We start from the raw sequence: 17947 nt of genomic DNA, 5'->3' as shown, positions 1-17947 counted from the left end.
AAATGTGCTGGACAAAGCAATGACTGAATTATATGCTTATTAAGAATGCAGCTGTCTGGATTAATTGACACTTACATAATTATACAGTTTGATGCACAAGCACACACAAGTACAAATACTTTCAGAGTCATACCTCCCAGTGTAGCAGATAGCAAGAAATGAGTCCCATATTTCTTGATAAGGTTTTCTGTGATTTGCTGAAGGGTGGGTCGACGTCCCAAAAGTCTTATGTTGCGGAAGAATTCTGGGGCAAGAGGCAGAGGGGAGCCAAGGAAATTTCTTCTCTCCACTGCGAGGTTATTTACTTTCCAGCGGCCAAACTCCCTGAAAAGCAAATTTATTTTTATTCAGAAGTGAATCATCTATCTGAATGTTTTTCATTAGAAAAAGTTTACTTGCTACTTTGGCCAAGGTCACTACATTACAATTACTCTAGCTTATAATAATGTGTCATGTACTATGAAAGCACTATTTGTAATTTATTTAACTGTATTAAATCTTCAAGTCCATGTCACGTAGTGCAAAAATAAGGCCCTGAAAGTGAACAGCATCCACTGACATATTTTTCCCCAGGAAATGGTGTAGCTAAAAAAAAAAAAAATCATTTTGCATGGAATGTGACTATGGCTTACTTTAAAAAGAAGAGAGAAAAATCTAAGGTAATATTTTCTATATGAAGCTAAAATATATTTTTATTAGCAAGCAAACAACAAAAGCTCTTATTTCCATCACTCCAAAGTACTTTCCTCTTCTTTTGCTCTTAAGAGTAAGAACGTATAAAAGTCATTGGTAGGGGATATTACAGGCATCTAGAAAATTTAAATAATAACAAAAGATAAATTAAATATTTGGCTGATATTGGTTTGTTTTTCATAAGAATCATTGCTTATAATACTCTGCAGCCCAAGTAACATTCTGAAACCAAAATTCAAGTTCATTAGCAATTTCACAACATGCAACATAATGTTCGAAGAACTTTATGTTCTCTCCAAGTAGAGAAATGGCCAACAGAATTATAAAAAAATTCACATTCAAAAGCAATTCATACATTGATATTTTAACATTGGGTTAAAATTAACTTCATGCTTTAGAGAAGAACTCTGGTGTAGTGCATCACCAGATATCAAACACTCAAGTATTTTCTTAAGAAGAACTCTGATAAAAAGCTAAACAATTGGGCTTAATAATCTCTTTTATGGTTGTAACTCTATTAAGTAAAATGATAATAATAATGCTTTGGCAGTAGTAAAGCTATAACCCAAGAGCCCCTCCTGAGAAATAGGCTTTTATATTAGTTATATACATTCACCAAAATGCTTCCAATATGCTAGGCCCATGTCTAGTTAGGTCCATGAATGTATGCATTCATACAATAGTGAATGCAATCCCTCTTGTCATGTCCAAATGAAGTACATCTTCTCAAGAAGAGTTAAAAATAAAACAAACAAAAATAAATATGTGATTTTTTTAAATATCAGGTTTTTAAAAAATATCAGTTTGTAATAAGTTCTGAGATCAATAGCCACATTTTGTATTAAATTTCCTGAGAGGGCAGTGCTCAAAAAGCAACATTTAGACAACCTTTACAGAAAAAGAGCTGAGAGATGCCAAGTAGGAAACAGATGTACAGATTCGTGAGGAAAGGAAGAGGGTGGATAGATCCACCTGGGAATGAGAGGTAAGATGTGCCATGCTAAGGATGAGTATTCTACAAGTATAACTGACATTGTGAGATTTAAAATGCTTTCTTTTGAAGACTGTTTGTAAAGCCAGTCACTGTGGAATCTAGGAAGATTTTTGTTCTGAACAGCAAGTAACTTATTGCTTCCTCCACTAAGAAGACTGTACTGTCTCTTCTATGGATAATATAATTTAAATATTTCTTAATGGTCTGATTCTCTCAATTGTCCTAAAATACCAACATGTATTAGAAACATCTGCAAAGTTGTTTTTGGTAGGTCATGGGACTTGAACTCTGGGGCTGGGCTCCGTTCCTGAGCTCTTCAGGTCAAGGCTAGCTTTTTAAGCCACAGCACAACTTCTGGTTTTCTAGTGGTTAATTGAAGATAAGAGTCTCATGGACTTTTCTGCTCAGTCTGACTTTGGTGTTTTTTTTTTTTTTTTTTTTTTTGCTAGTCCTGGGCCTTGGACTCAGGGCCTGAGCACTGTCCCTGGCTTCCTTTTGCTCAAGGCTAGCACCCTGCCACTTGAGCCACAGCGCCACTTCTGGCCATTTTCTGTATATGTGGTGCTGGGGAATCGAACCCAGGGCCTCATGTATACGAGGCAAGCTCTCTTGCCACTAGGCCATATCCCCAGCCCCTCAGTCTGACTTTGAACGGCAATCCTCAGCTCTCAGCCTCCTGGGTGGCTAGAATTATAGGTATAGGCTGGAAACTTCTGCTGAATTTCTGACTCATTAGATCTCAAGCAAGAACAACAGTAGGCATTTTTATCAACTTGTTAGCATGTATTAATTGTACCAATAATGGGTTTCATAGTGACATTTTCATACAGCCATACAATATATTTCGATCACAGTAGAAACCCTCTCTCCATTCCCCTCGCCTCTCCCTCCCCATTTCTTCTCATTCTAAGGCAACATTGGTAGACTGGGGAAAGATATTATTTGTAGAAAATATCAAAAGAACCAGACTCGGGAATTAAAACCAGGAAGCAAACAGAGAAAAATAGAATCCCTTGCGAACATTATCTACTATGTGAAGTTATAAAAACAGGAGACTTAGGGGCATTTGCCCTCTTCGTTGCAGTTAAATAACTGCAAGGCTCCTGGGAGAAAACAGACAGAAAATGGAAAGGCGTGACGAAAGGAAGTCCAAACATTCACTTATTGTTCCAGTGTTTTAAGGAGTTGAGACATGATTATATTTTGGAAAGGCATGACCACCTGCATTCCCCAATCTCGGAAAAAAATAAAGTGAGCAGATTACAGCTTCCCATTTCGAAGTCTTTACCTCCTGTTTCCTTCATGGAGAGGAAAAAAATGTTTCTCAACTCCGTTTCTCACTATTCTGTTATTCTAAAATCAATTCCTGCTCAACTTTGTTTCTTGGGAGACTCTCCTTTGTGGGAGATACTCTGAAGTGCTTTTCATGTGTGATTTCAAACATCTGTGATTGGGCCTAGAAACTGAGAAGCTGAGGATAAGATGATACTTCCTCTCTCAAGTGCTCCCTATCTCACTTGCATATCATTTTCTTTTAAAATAAGATTCTGCATACAAGAGAAAAATATGAGTTCTTTGCCTTTCTGAGCCTGGCTTAATTTGCTTACTAAGATTGTCTTCAAATATATCATTTAAAACAAATGACATTTTAGTTTCTCTTTATGTGGAATTAGAAACTTTTAATATAAATGCTAATGCTTCACTTCTAGGAACACTAGTTAAAGAAACTTCTGGTCTGGATGGAATATTGTCCTTAATATGTACAGCATGTAGGAACTTTAGAAGCCAGATTTGTTGTAATAATTTTACAAAAGAAAGTATGGCTTTGTTAATGTTCTGAAATTGGATTGGTACCAATAATTTTGTGGTATCTTATCTTTCTAAAATAAGTTTTCCTGAACACTGCAGATATGTTATATATGTAAATACATATTTGGAAATATATAGTCACATGTTGGAAAAAATAACATTTGAAATAAAAAATACATTTTTTAATTTAGCAATATATCTCAATGTATATAATGCTGTTTCAAATTTAAGAAGCTATTAATCGTGTCATTGAATAATAGCTGCTTATTAAATACCTGTGAATCACAGTTGCTCATTAATTCACATCTATAGGCTTATCCTCAGATATTGTTCTATTTTCTTATTTTCTATATAAATATAATTTTATCAGATAAAAGTGACATTCTTTGTCTCTAACGTTCCAGCTCAGGATAACTTTTTTTACAGCAACAATATTGAAGCTTTCTTGAATTATTTTACCATGTAATATATTAATGCAAACTCCTGATGTGTTTTCCTTCCTCTATTTTAATCTTAAATTTGACAAAGAAAAATCAGAAATAACACAAAAAATGCATAACTCCTGAATACAGTTTCTAACAGGGTTTGCAGAATCTACTTTTTCACTAACTGTTTTCTTCTACTTATAATCCAATGATATTTTGCCTATGGTACAATGAAAGAAAACAACAGCCTTTTCCCCCTCAATTATTATGAAGGAAATTCAGATAAAAAAAACAGCAAGACTTCTTCTCTCCTAGGAATGACTATCATAAATAAGATAAAAGAGAACATATACCGGTGAGGATATGAAAAAGGAGAACTTAGCACACCGTAGAAGGAAAAATCAGTTAATGATGTCATAACAGAAAACAGCATGGAGGTTCTCCAAAAATGTAAAATATAATTTCCATGAGACCCAGAAATCTCAGTGCTGGACATACACTAAAGAAATCAAGCTACTATGTTTCCATCATTCTGCAGGAGACACGTGAGCATTCCCATTTGCAATTCAGAGCTACTCACACAAGAATGAAAACCACTTAAATTTCCTTCAACTGAGGAATGGAGAAAGTACAGGATGGAAAAAAGAGAGCCTCTTCAATGAATATGCTGGCAAAATTAGCTACACACATGCAGAAAAATGAGGCTGAACCCTTAAATGTCACCCTGCACCAGAATCAACTTGAAATGGATCAAAGGCCTCAATGTGAAATCAGATTCCCTGAAAATATTGCAGGAAATAATAGAAGAAACAGTAGGTCTCCTTGGCACAATGCTTCAAGACCCCAAAACACCAAATCAAAGAAAAGTTTGATAAATGGGACTACATTAAACTACAGTGCTTCTGCATGGCAAATGGCATTGCTGGAAAGATGAATAGAAAGCCCAGAGTTTGGGAGAAGATCTTCACTAGCTATACACACACACGCACACATCAAAAGGGCCTCTTAACTAAAATATACTTAGAGCTCAAAAAAGTAAACCCTCCCCCAAAAAACAAATCCTCAAAGAAACAACAACCCTGTTAATAAGGATGCTAATGATTTAAAGAGAGACTTCTCTAAAGAGGAAATAAGACTGGCTAAAAGACATCTGAAGAAATAAATGTTCAACATCCCTGGCCATAAAAGAAATGCAAATCAAAGAAAAATTGAGACTCCACCTCACCCCAATTAGATTGGCCTTTATCAAGAAATCTAACGCCAACAGATGCTGTTGGGGATGTGCCCAAAAGGGAAATGTTGATGGGAGTGTAAATGTGTTCAACCATTGTGGAAACAGTATGGCAGTTCCCACAAAGGATAATCATCAATTTATCCTATGATCCAGCAATCCCACTCCTTGGCATTTCACCAAATCACCACCAACAATACTACACTAAGGCTACCACCCCAACTATGTTTACTGTAGCATTATTCACCATAGCCAACATACGGAACATACCCAGATGCCCCTCAGTGGATGAAAGAAGGAAGAAAATGTGGTTTATATACAAAACAGAATTCTATGTTTCCATCATAAAGAAAGACTTGGAAAAAATTATATTAAGTGAATTACACCAGATCCAAAGAAACATGCTGCCTGGTGTCCCTCATTTGCAATAATTGGTATATGTCTAGGATCAAGATAGTTCTAGCAGAAATATACACACACACACACACACACACACACACACACACATATCAGAACAGTAGCTCAATAGCTGTGTTCATATGACCTATGGCATGCTGCTAATCAAAAGGAACTGCAAGATATGGAAACAAGAGGTTTTCTTTCTTAGTGTACTATACGCAGTTATTTGTTTTTTTCTTTCTTTTCCTCCCCTTTGCTTTACCCTCTGTTGTCACTTTTTTCTTTTGAAATTTTATTTTGGTATCCTTCATATTTTATATATAAGCTTATCTGATTTGGCAATAGGAAGGGGATTTATACAAATGGTCAGACAAAAGACTGAGGAAGAACCAATGCAACAGTGATGCTTACAAGACACTATTGGAAATGAATTTACAAATTAGGGGAAATGGGAATGAACGGATAACAGGAGAAAATTAAAGAGGAGGTAACAATGTTCGACAAGAATTACTCTCATTTCCTTACTTACGTAACTGTAACCCCTCTGTAATCATCTTTATAGTAAAATAAAATTTAACAAAAACTATATAAAAAAGAAAATACAGCACACACACACGCACACACACACACACACACACACACACACACACACACACCAGAGAATGTTACTCAATTGATAAATAAATGAATGAAACTCCATTATTTGTAACACCATGAATGGAACGAAATGAATTATAATAATTATATTAAGTACAATAATTTAAGCATAGAATGACAAATTAGCTAGTCATTTGGAATATATCTGTGGAATATACTAAAAAAAAAACAAAACACCTATTGGTCACAAAGAGGTAGAGAGCAAGATTAAAGGGGTGACACTGATCTTTGCAGTTTACCAGGAAGCACAAAATACATGAACAAAAAATAAAAAAAGAAAAAACACAATTCTGCTGTGTAAGTTTAACCGGACTGGAATTTTAGTCTGGATGTTTAATCCTTTTATAGTAATATTCAAAAATACTTCATCATTCATCTATTTTAATTGTGAAGAAAGTTGAGAAAGTCACAAGGAATTCCAATTTGTGTGGAAAAAAGACATTTGAGGGTGAAGTTCATTATTTCACCTTCCTGAAGAAGATTCAGCTGAGTTCCACCTAGACCTTGGATTCATTAACTGTCGTGAAAACAAAACAAAACAAAAGAACAACAACAAAAAAAAGAAGCAAGCAAGGCAGTGCTGTACTGAACTCAAGCTGGTGGCACAATTATCATAATGAGAAGATTTTACCTACATGCATCTCTGGATTCCATCCAGATGTTGAATGCTTACATTAAACAAGAACATTTTTATAACTGACTAAATAGTGCATTCTACTTAGAATGTTTTCACAGAACATAAGTGTTTCCTGATCATAACCTTTGGATATCTTTAAATGAAGCAGCCACAGTCATTAGAATTTAGTATTACATAGCTCCTTCAGAGGCACCTCACCAGTGTTTTGGAGAACATTCAAAGGTCTATAGGTCCTGCAGCCAAAACATCATGAAAATTGGTTGGGGGGGTTGCCTTTAAAAAGCTTCTATTACTTTATTAGGATTGTATATTTGTCTGCTGAAATTTTAACTTCTAGTCTCTATTTTATGCATCCACATAATACTTATTTTCCCATATGTTTACTATGCTTTCACTTCTACTCATTTCACAAGTTGGAACTGAAGAATGTTATTATGAAATTTTACTTCATAGTTGTCACATCAATGCCACAATCCAATGACCTGTTATATTAGTGAATTATATGTGAATTCATATACTCAATGTATCTAAAATCTATTTACTACCATAATTTCTTCAAATGTACAAATGCATATAGTACTCTCAAAAGAAGGGGAATAGGCTCCCCTGTGGGTATCAGAAACATTAAACTGTATCTCTGATAAAGAAGTTTTGAAAATAAGTTGATTTACTTGCTGAAAATATCTGTCTCTAGGTATGGATTTACACTAGAAAATATTATGTAATCTCCCAATCTCCCAAAAGCTATTATTGCATTCGTTCCTACATTTTTGCATGTGTAAAGATACAATACTCAGTCTACCCATATCCCTTAGATTCACAGACACCACAGAATATTAAAACAAAATTTATTATTAATGTGCTAATCAGCAAGTGCAATCCAAATGAATATCATAAATTAGCTTGCCAATCTTTAGTAGCATTGACTTTCCAATTATGGCTGTATAAATATACTGATCTTAAGAAACACAACAGATAATCAATATGAGTGTTTCATGATTTTATTGTATCAAACCGATACATTTCTAATTGGATTTAAGAAAAAATAAACTTACTATTTAGCTTCCACATAGCACAAATCACATTATTTTCCCTTTGACCGGTACAAGTAAATATCCTGAATTACTGGAATGGTCATAACTCTGAATCCAGGATTTTTAATCAGTTGAATGGTAAGCGATTGGCAGACAAGATAATCTACTATTTTCTTTTTTTTCTCCTGATACCCACAACTTCTTCTTCTTCTTTTCCTTAATTAACAGAAATGGATTTTTCAAAAGCTTGGGGGATATTTTTGGAGAGGGCCACTATATTTGTGAAGTGAATCTATGAAATTCAAACAATGGAAGAAGCAAATGACACTAAAAAAATACAAATTATATAAATGTCAATATGTAAAAGATTTTTGTGCAACAAATAGTGAGTGATGTATTTTGAAAGATCCACCAAACTCAGGGCAGACTAGAGAAGGCAATTACTATGATTGTGACAGTAGTCATTGCAGTTAAGTAAATTTCATTGAAGCTCTGAACTCTTGATCATATCATAGAATCAATTTGGAGATGTGGTTAGTGAGAATTTCACAAGATACAGTATGGTTTGTGGCTAATCATGCATACTTCTAGTTTTTGAAATAGGTTAAAAACATATGGCTATAAAATAACAAAGTGATCTAACTTTATATTACATAGACATTAGTCATGTTATATAATTTAACAGTGTTTCGTTCAATCTTTAAAATAAATGTTGGAAAATTCAGTGATCACAATCACTGCATAATCCCAAATCCATATTATTTAACAGTGACAAAATGTCACTACTGGTAAATCTGTATAGTGGTATATCTGCAGTGTTACATGGCAAAATTTAATAATACCAGCCAACAAATTATAATTTTATTTTATTTTATTTTTTTTATTTTTTGGCCAGTCCTGGGCCTTGGACTCAGGGCCTGAGTACTGTCCCTGGCTTCCTTTTGCTCAAGGCTAGCACTCTGCCACTTGAGCCACAGCGCCACTTCTGGCCATTTTCTGTATATGTGGTGCTGGGGAATCGAACCCAGGGCCTCATGTATATGAGGCAAGCTCTCTTGACACTAGGCCATATCCCCAGCCCCAACAAATTATAATTTGTTAAGCCAACAAATATATATCTTTCTCCTACTTTCTCTCCCTTTCTCTATAAACATGTGTATGATTAATATTTTTGTTAGATACATGAAGAGTTAGATAGTAACTGACATTATTTTTCTGAATTTCAAAAGCATACTTTAACATTTGTTAAAATCCTATATCCATTTATTGATATTTCGCCCTTATATTCATACAATAATGAAGATCTGGTAATTACTGATCAATGTAGACAAGTATAAAGACAGAGATATAAGTGAACTAAAATAAAATATTCATTCTGATTTCCAAAAAAGCAAAAACAAATACATATTAGCATCTCTTGAAAATTTAAATTCATAGCTACTGAAGTAATTATGCTAGTTACTAAGTGGAAAATATTCATAGTTCCTTAAATCTTTTAATTTTCCAAAAAAAATATATTTACAAGTCAAAAAAATGAAATTGTAAATTTCCCTCTTTACAAATCAATTTCAAAACACTTTGAAATTTGCATTGTAATCTACTGAGGCAACAAAAATTCTCCTTGCTAAGCAGAATTTTAACAACATTTACTATTTAGTGGTTCACAGGAAAATTAGTAAAACTTAAGTATAATGATTTAGAAAATATTATTTACTCCGGAGTAGATTTCAGTACCCATGGGCTTATGAACTCAAAGGTGTTTAACTGGATGTTAATTATTTAAATAAGCATAGAAACATTTTTGATAAAATGAAGAGTAACAATAATAATAAGTCAGGCAACTATAATCATTGGTAATCTGAAGACTGAGATCTTAGAATCAAGTTTTGAAGCAGGGAGGATGATTCTTAGCTCCAAGTTAAAAAAATACCTCCAAAATTAAAACAAAAAAAAACAACAGAGCAAACAAGTAGAGCTATGTCTTAAGTGGTAGACTGCTCGCCATGGGCATAAAAGCTCAGAGACAGTGCCTTAGCCCTGCACACACACACACATACACACAACACACACACACACACACACCAACAATAAATTATTAAATAAAACCACTCAAGGTATTTGGAAATAGCCCTTTAAGGCCTAGATTAGCATTTAAGTTAAAATCATGAAAAAAGATAAATAAGAAGATAATAAATTGCTAATAAAAATTAACACTGTTTGATAATATCTTTAAAAAATAAAAGCTTTCTTTGGGAATTTTATGACTGTACAACCTCCACTGCAAAGAATACATTAATCTTTAATCAACCACCAATGTCCTCAAATAGCATGACCCTTTTCAAACATATATATGTACATACACACACATATATGAATTATATATATGAATTTTCAGATGTTTCAATAAATTATAACTTCAGAAAGTATTTAATTCTTTTGTAATGAAAAGCAAAATCAAAGATATTCTTAAGGTAATGGTATATTAGAAAAAATAAGTTTACATTTTCCAACTTTGCAGTAAGTTTTTTTCATATAAAACTTGCTTTGACTATTGTGTCATCCTAGCTAAATGTAATTTTCCTGAAATGAATTTTAAAATGTCTTCATAAATTGTTTTATGTGAATAAGGCAGAAAAGTACAGTATGCCATCCTCCAGGAACAAATTTCATAAAAGGCCATTGAACTTTCTAAAAAATTCTTATTTTATAAGGTGAAAAGTGTGTGTGTGTGTGTGTGTGTGTGTGTGTGTGTGTTTGTGTCTGCATGTGTGTTCCACTACTAGGGCTTGCATTAAGGCCCCCACAGTGTTGCTAAGGCTAGAACACTAGTACACACAAATTAATAAAATTAGAGATGCAAAGGGGTATCACATCAGATAACCATATTATCAGCAAAACCAAATGGCTATTTTGATAAACCTATATTGCAACAAGCTTGAAAATCTATAAGAAATGCAAAAGTTTCTAGACATATATAGCCTGCCCAAATTGAACCATGATGATATAAATAAGTTAAACATATTTCTTATGAATAGTGTTATTAAAAGAGTAATGGAGGAGGCTGGGAATATGACCAAGTGGTAAAGTGCTCATCTCGTATACATGAAGCCCTGAGTTCGATTCCTCAGCACCAGATATATAGAAAAAGCCGGAAGTGGCACTGTGGCTCAAGTGGCAAAGTCTAGCCTTGAGCAAAAAACCCAGGGACAGTGCTCAGGCCCTTAGTTCAAGCCCCAGGACTGGCAAAAAAAAACAAAACTAAACAACAACAAAAAAGAGTAATGGAGAATTTATTGGGTGCCAGTGCCACACATCTGGAATCCTCACTACTCAGGAGGCTAAAAATTGGAGAATCTAGTTTGAAGATATTCCAGGCAGAAAAATCCATGAGATTCTATTACCAATAAGTAATAAAAAGCCTGGCTGGTGATATAGCTCAAGTGAGAGAGGGACAGCTAATTGAAAAAACAACATACTGTGTTCTATGGGGAACCAACACCACCAAAATCAAAAACAAAAACAATTTTTCAACGAAGAAAAGGCCAGATCAGGGGGTTTCACTGATAAATTCTATCATACCTTAAAAGAACTAACCATAATACTCCTCAAAGTATACTTTCCATATACACACAGACACAACCCCCCCCACATACACAGCCAAAGGAAACAGATGTTAGCTTACATATTCTACAAATGCAGCATTGTCTTAATATAAAAACAAGTCACAGACACACCAAAAAATTTCTTGATTAATTACCTTGATAAACCCATACATAAAATTTCTCCATGAATGGATCTGGGAATGTGGCTTAGTGGTAGTGTGCTTGCCTAGCATACATGAAGAGCAGGATTCAATTCCTTAGCACCACATACACAGACAAAGCCAGAAGTGGCACTGTGGCTCAAGTGGTCAAGTGCTAGCCTTGAACAAAAGAAGCCAGGGGCAGGCATTGAGTCCAATTCCCAGGACTGGCCAAAACAAACAAACAAAAACAAACAACAATAAAAAAAAACATACATGGAATACTTGCAAAAGAAAATCTAGTAGCACATTGTATACGAGGCAAATAGTTTTGCCTCTAGGCCGTACTCCCAGCTCCTAGCAGCACATTGTAAAGATTATATTTATTGATCAAATTGGCCTCATTCTATATAATTTTTCATATGCATACTAATAGATATAGCATATAAACAGAAGCAAGATAAAAATGAAATGTTTATTTTAATATTTGCATAAAAATCTTTTGACAAAATTCAGCATCCTTCATGATCAAAGCTCTGAAAATCCAGGAATAGAAGGAATGTGCTTCAATCTACTGAAGGGTAAGAAAACTACAGCCAAGTGGGAACATTTTTGAAAGTTATTTCCTCTAATGTCAAGAATAAGACGTTGATGTCCATTATATACATTCTAATTCAATGTGATGCTGGGCTTAATAACGACAGCAATGAAGTAATAGAAAGAATTTGAAAATGTATTCAAAAAAGAAGGAAAAAGCAAAGTATTCCTATTTGTAGATGATATGTTCCTATACCTAAAATGAACTCAAAGTTCCATAAATGAAACTTCAGATCACAAAGGACTTAAAAAAATAAAATAACAAGATAAATACAAATATACAAATTATGCAACTTTTCTATGGGCTAACAATGCAAATATTGTGAGATCAAGAATACAAATCCGAAAGCTTTGAAAGATGGCGCCGAAAGAATAGTGAGGAACCCCGACTCGCACCAACTGAATAGCGAGCTGGGAACTACAACACCCAACACCCCACCAAGAACCCAGCAAAACCAGCATCCAGAAGCAGTGGAGAAACGCAGGAAAACAAAAAGGAGCAAAAAAGAAGAACCGGAAACCTACACGGAGCCGGAGATTCACCGGGGCACCCTCCCCCCACCAGCCGACCCTGGCCCAAACAGGGCCAGGCTGGGAAAGGGGAACCCGGCGATCGGCAGACAGGTTGCCAGGAGCGCAGAATCCATATAGCGGGAGACCCCACGGACACAAGGCAGGGTGCGGAGCAAGACACACACCTGCAGCGATGAGAAGTTCGGGTCCACACCGGATTCGGACAAGGGAACCCAGTGCGGCAGAAAGAGGGAACGGGGGAAGCCACCACAACACTTCGCCAACCCCTGAAGGGCCAACGGCTGCGCGGGACACACACACAAAGCAGCAAAAGTGAGTCCCCCATAATCCCTTCCCCCAACGGGAGACCCAAGCCCGACAAAGAAGATATATCTCCCTCCCTCCCCCTCCCCACTCCCGTGGGAACAAAGAACTCCCCAAATCAGGCGGGAAGCTCCCATCAGGCGCTGGGAAGCCAGTCTAGCAGGGGAAGGGCGGAACAGCCCCAAGCCCCCAAAGGTTCCTGAACTGGCAGAACCGGCCCTGTCCCCTTCCCAACAGGGGTCGGAGGACGGCCGGCAGGGCAAGCCCCACCCGAGGCGCCTGGACCTTGCGGACTCTTACAACTAAAATCACAGGCGCTGGTGGGCAATACCAGCCCAGCAGGGTCACCTGAGCCTGATCACGTCCCCCCCCCCTCGCAGCGGAGGCGAGGTCTGAGGGTGCCAAGCCACACCCGGACAGTCGATCCCACTGGGCCCCACACATACTGTCTCCCCCCCCCCAACGGACTCGCGGGAGGGCGCAAGCACAACCCAACAACCCAGGGCTCGCTCTGGGAGGCAGACCCCGCTAAAGTGCCTGTTGTAGGGGTCTCACAGTGCACAGGAGGGCGGGGCCCCGGCGAAAGCGCCCGCTCTGGTAGGCGTGCCCTACACCGGTGGGCGGGGCCACAGCGACAGCACCTGCTGCCGTAGACACGCCTACACAGAAGGGAGGGAAGACCTACACACACCTCCAGATGCGCAAATCACAAAGAAACATAACTCAGTTCATCAAAGGACAAGCCAACTCGCCAGCTCCAAAAAGCAGCTCGACTGAAGAGGAGATGGAGAATAAAAAAGCAAATGGGGCCATGTTAACAGGAATGATCGAAAGCATCAGAAATGAAATCAGAAAACAATTCCAGGAGTTTAGAGCGGAAATCTGGAAGGACACCCAGGAAGCTAAGAAAGAAATGGAAGCAAAACTGGATACAATGCAAGCCTCGTTTAAAGAAATGGAAGCAAAAATGGATACAATGCAAGCCGCCTTTAAAGAAAATCTCCACACCCTGAGAATTGAAATGCATGAAAAAATAGATTTAAAATACAACTCTTTAAAGGAAGAAATTTCCACGATCAGAGCTGATATGACAACCATGAATAGCTCTCTGACATCCATAAACTCCGCAATTGAAACCATAACACAAAGAGTTGACCATATGGAATCCAGAATCTCTCGCCTGGACGATGAAGCAGCTGACAACAACCAGAAAATGACCACACTCCAAGAAAAGGTGAAGCTTCAGGGAAGATTAATCCAGGAACTAATGGACAAAGACAAGAGATATAATCTGCGCATAACTGGAATAGAAGAAGGAGCCGAATATCAGAGTAGAGGGCTTAACCATGTCCTCAATAAAGTTATTGCAGAAAACTTCCCCAATCTCACAGGGGACCCCATCCAGGTAACCGAAGCCTATAGGACACCTGGCAGGCCAGACCCCAGGAAAACCACCCCAAGGCACATAATATTCAAGACTACAGACCTCAAGATTAAAGAGCAAATTCTGAATTCAGCCAAAGCGAAGAAGGAAACTTTTTTCAATGGGAAGAGGATTCGAATAACATCCGACTTATCCACACAAACTTACCAAGCTCGAAGTGAGTGGAAGAACACTATCCAAGTACTTCAGAATAACAACTTACAACCTCGGATCAAATATCCAGCGAAACTGGAGTTCACATTCGAAGGGAGAACCAGATCTTTCCACACCAAAGAGGAGCTAAAGGAGTATGTGAATAAAAAACCAGCCCTACAGCGAATATTAAGAGGGGAAGCCCACCCAACAGAGATGGTAAAAGACACACAGACAGAATCAGAAAGAAACTTCAATAGCCAAAGTCCAGCAGAAAGACCAGCTCACTAAAGACAAGAAGAAAAAAAAAAAAAAAAAAAAAACCAGGAAAAAACAGCCCAACAAGAAAATGGAAGGAGAAAAAACACCCTTATCCTTGATCTCTTTAAATATAAATGGCTTAAACTCCCCGATTAAGAGGAGCAGACTGGCAGAATGGATCCGCAAACAAAAAGTTGACATCTGCTGTCTACAAGAGACCCACCTTACAGCAAGGGACAAAAACAGGCTTCGAATGAAAGGATGGACCAAGATCTACCAAGCAAATGCACCCACCAAAACGGCAGGTGTAGCCATTCTGATCTCAGACAAGCTGGACTTCTCTTTAAAGTCCACTCAAAAAGACAAAGAAGGACACTACATATTAATACAAGGAAAAATCCAGAATCAAGACATCACGGTGATAAATGTATACTCACCGAACAAAAGAGGCCCGACATATGTCAAGCAAATTCTCACAGAATTACAGAGCAAGATAGATGCAAACACAATCATAGTGGGTGACTTTAATACTCCTCTCTCTCCAAGAGACAGATCCAACACCCAGAGGATTAGTAAGGGAGCTGAGGACCTAAATAACACCATTTCCCAAATGGATCTAACAGACCTATATAGAACCTTCCACCCTACAGAGACCCAATACACCTTCTTTTCAGCAGCCCATGGATCATATTCCAAAATAGACCACGTCATAGCCCACACAAAGAACCTCAGCAAATACAAAAGTATTGACATCATCCCATGTATTATATCTGATCACAGTGGATTAAAGGTAACCCTCAACAACAAAGGATACCACAGAGCCTATACACACTCTTGGAGGCTAAACCCCACGCTGCTATCCAACACTTGGGCCACAGATCAAATTAAAGATGAAATCAAGGAATTCATAAGCCACAATGACAAAGAAAACACATCACAAAGAAACCTATGGGACACAGCTAAGGCAGTACTGAGGGGCAAGATCATTGCACTCAGTACCCACATTAAAAGAATGGAAGCAGAGCAGGTGAATACCCTCATGATGAAACTAAAACAACTGGAGAAACAAGAAATGACAGAATCTAAAACGACTAGGAGGGGAGAGATTACAAAGATTAAAGAAGAGATAAATCTGATTGAAAATAGAAAGACCATTCAACAAATAAATAAGACTAAAAGCTGGTTCTTTGAGAAAATAAACAAAATTGACAGGCCCCTTGCAAGACTCACAAAAAAAAGAAGAGAAGAGACTCATATTCGTAAAATCAGGGACTCCACAGGAAAAATTACGACAAGTAAACACGATATTCAAACAATCATAAGGAGCTATTTCCAAAACCTCTACTCAGCAAAAAACAATAATTTTACAGAAATGGATCAATTCTTAGAGAATTACAAACTGCCCAAACTGAACCAAGAAGAAATAAATAAACTAAATAAACCAATAACTTACAGTGAGATACAAGAGGTAATCAAGAACCTCCCTACTAAGAAAAGCCCAGGCCCAGATGGATTCACCAATGAATTCTACAAAACCTTTAGTGAGGAGCTAATTCCAATACTCCTCAAACTCTTCCGCGAAATAGAAACGGAGGGAGAAATTCCAAACTCATTCTATGAAGCTAATACCATACTCATCCCCAAACCAGGCAAAGATCCAACAAAAAAAGAGAACTACAGACCAATATCACTAATGAACACAGATGCAAAGCTTCTCAATAAAATATTAGCTAACAGGATCCAGAAACTGATTAAGAATATCATACATCATGACCAAGTAGGCTTCATCCCTCAGTCACAAGGATGGTTCAACATCCGTAAATCAATCAATGTAATTCACCACATAAACAGAACTAAAATCAAGAATCACATTGTTATCTCAGTTGATGCCCAAAAAGCCTTCGACAAAATACAACATCCATACCTATTAAAAGCTTTGGAGAGAACAGGAATAGATGGAACATTCCTCAAAACAATAAAAGCCATATACAACAGACCAACTGCTAATATCATATTAAATGGAGAGAAACTTAAATCATTCCCCCTAAACACAGGAACAAGACAAGGATGCCCACTCTCCCCACTTCTGTTCAACATAGTGCTGGAATCCCTAGCCATAGCAATAAGGCTAGAGGAGGACATCAAAGGGATCCATGTCGGCAAGGAAGAAATCAAGTTATCCCTATTCGCAGACGACATGATCTTATATCTCAAGGACCCAAAAAACTCAGTACCCAAACTCCTACATCTAATAAACCAATTTGGCAAAGTAGCAGGATACAAAATCAATCCACAAAAGTCAGCAGCTTTTCTGTACACCAGCAATAGACAAACAGAAAAGGAAATTATGGAAACAATTCCATTTACAGTAGCCAAAAAAAGAATAAAGTACCTAGGGATCAACTTAACCAAGGACGTGACGGACCTATTCAATGAAAACTACAAAAATCTAATAAGGGAAATCAAAGAAGACACAAGGAGATGGAAAGACCTCCCATGCTCATGGGTAGGCAGAATCAATATAGTGAAAATGGCCATATTGCCCAAATTGTTATACAAATTCAATGCAATACCAATCAAAATCTCAGCCACATTCTTCACTGAAATAGAGAAACCAGTCCATAAATTCATATGGAACAGCAAGAAACCTAGAATAGCCAAAGCAATTCTAGGCAAAAAACATAGTGCAGGAGGTATCACCATACCAGACTTCAAGCTCTACTACAAGGCCATCATAACAAAAACAGCATGGTATTGGTATAAAAACAGATCGGAAGACCAGTGGATTAGAATTGAAGACCCAGAAATAAAACCGCACTCTTACAGCCAACTGATATTCGACAAAGGAGCTAAAGACATACAATGGAATAAACATAGCCTCTTCAACTACTGGTGCTGGGAGAACTGGGCAGCCATATGCAGAAAACTCAAAGTAGACCCAAGCCTATCACCATGCACCAAGATCAACTCAAAATGGATCAAGGACCTCAACATCAGACCTGAATCCTTGAAACTACTGAAGGACAGAGTAGGAAAGACACTAGAACTTATAGGC

The 17947-nt window shown here is 37.2% G+C and overlaps 1 protein-coding gene across 2 annotated transcripts in view; it reads right to left on the bottom strand.

The window, feature by feature from the left end:
• Brinp3 (BMP/retinoic acid inducible neural specific 3) overlaps positions 1-17947 on the bottom strand; it is a 435670-nt gene that overhangs the window by 214912 nt on the left and 202811 nt on the right. Inside the window, exon 3 of one of the 2 annotated variants that reach the window (XM_048357694.1) lies at positions 134-324. The exons of the other annotated variant lie outside the window; for it this stretch is intronic. Coding sequence (XP_048213651.1) covers positions 134-324 — 191 coding nt within the window. The remainder of the gene's footprint in view (positions 1-133; positions 325-17947) is intronic. 2 annotated transcript variants of the gene reach the window in all.

The sequence above is a fragment of the Perognathus longimembris genome, chromosome 11 (genome assembly GCF_023159225.1).
Source record: "Perognathus longimembris pacificus isolate PPM17 chromosome 11, ASM2315922v1, whole genome shotgun sequence".
Classification (NCBI taxonomy): Eukaryota; Metazoa; Chordata; class Mammalia; order Rodentia; family Heteromyidae; genus Perognathus; species Perognathus longimembris.
This window is presented reverse-complemented; position numbering and strand designations above follow the sequence as displayed.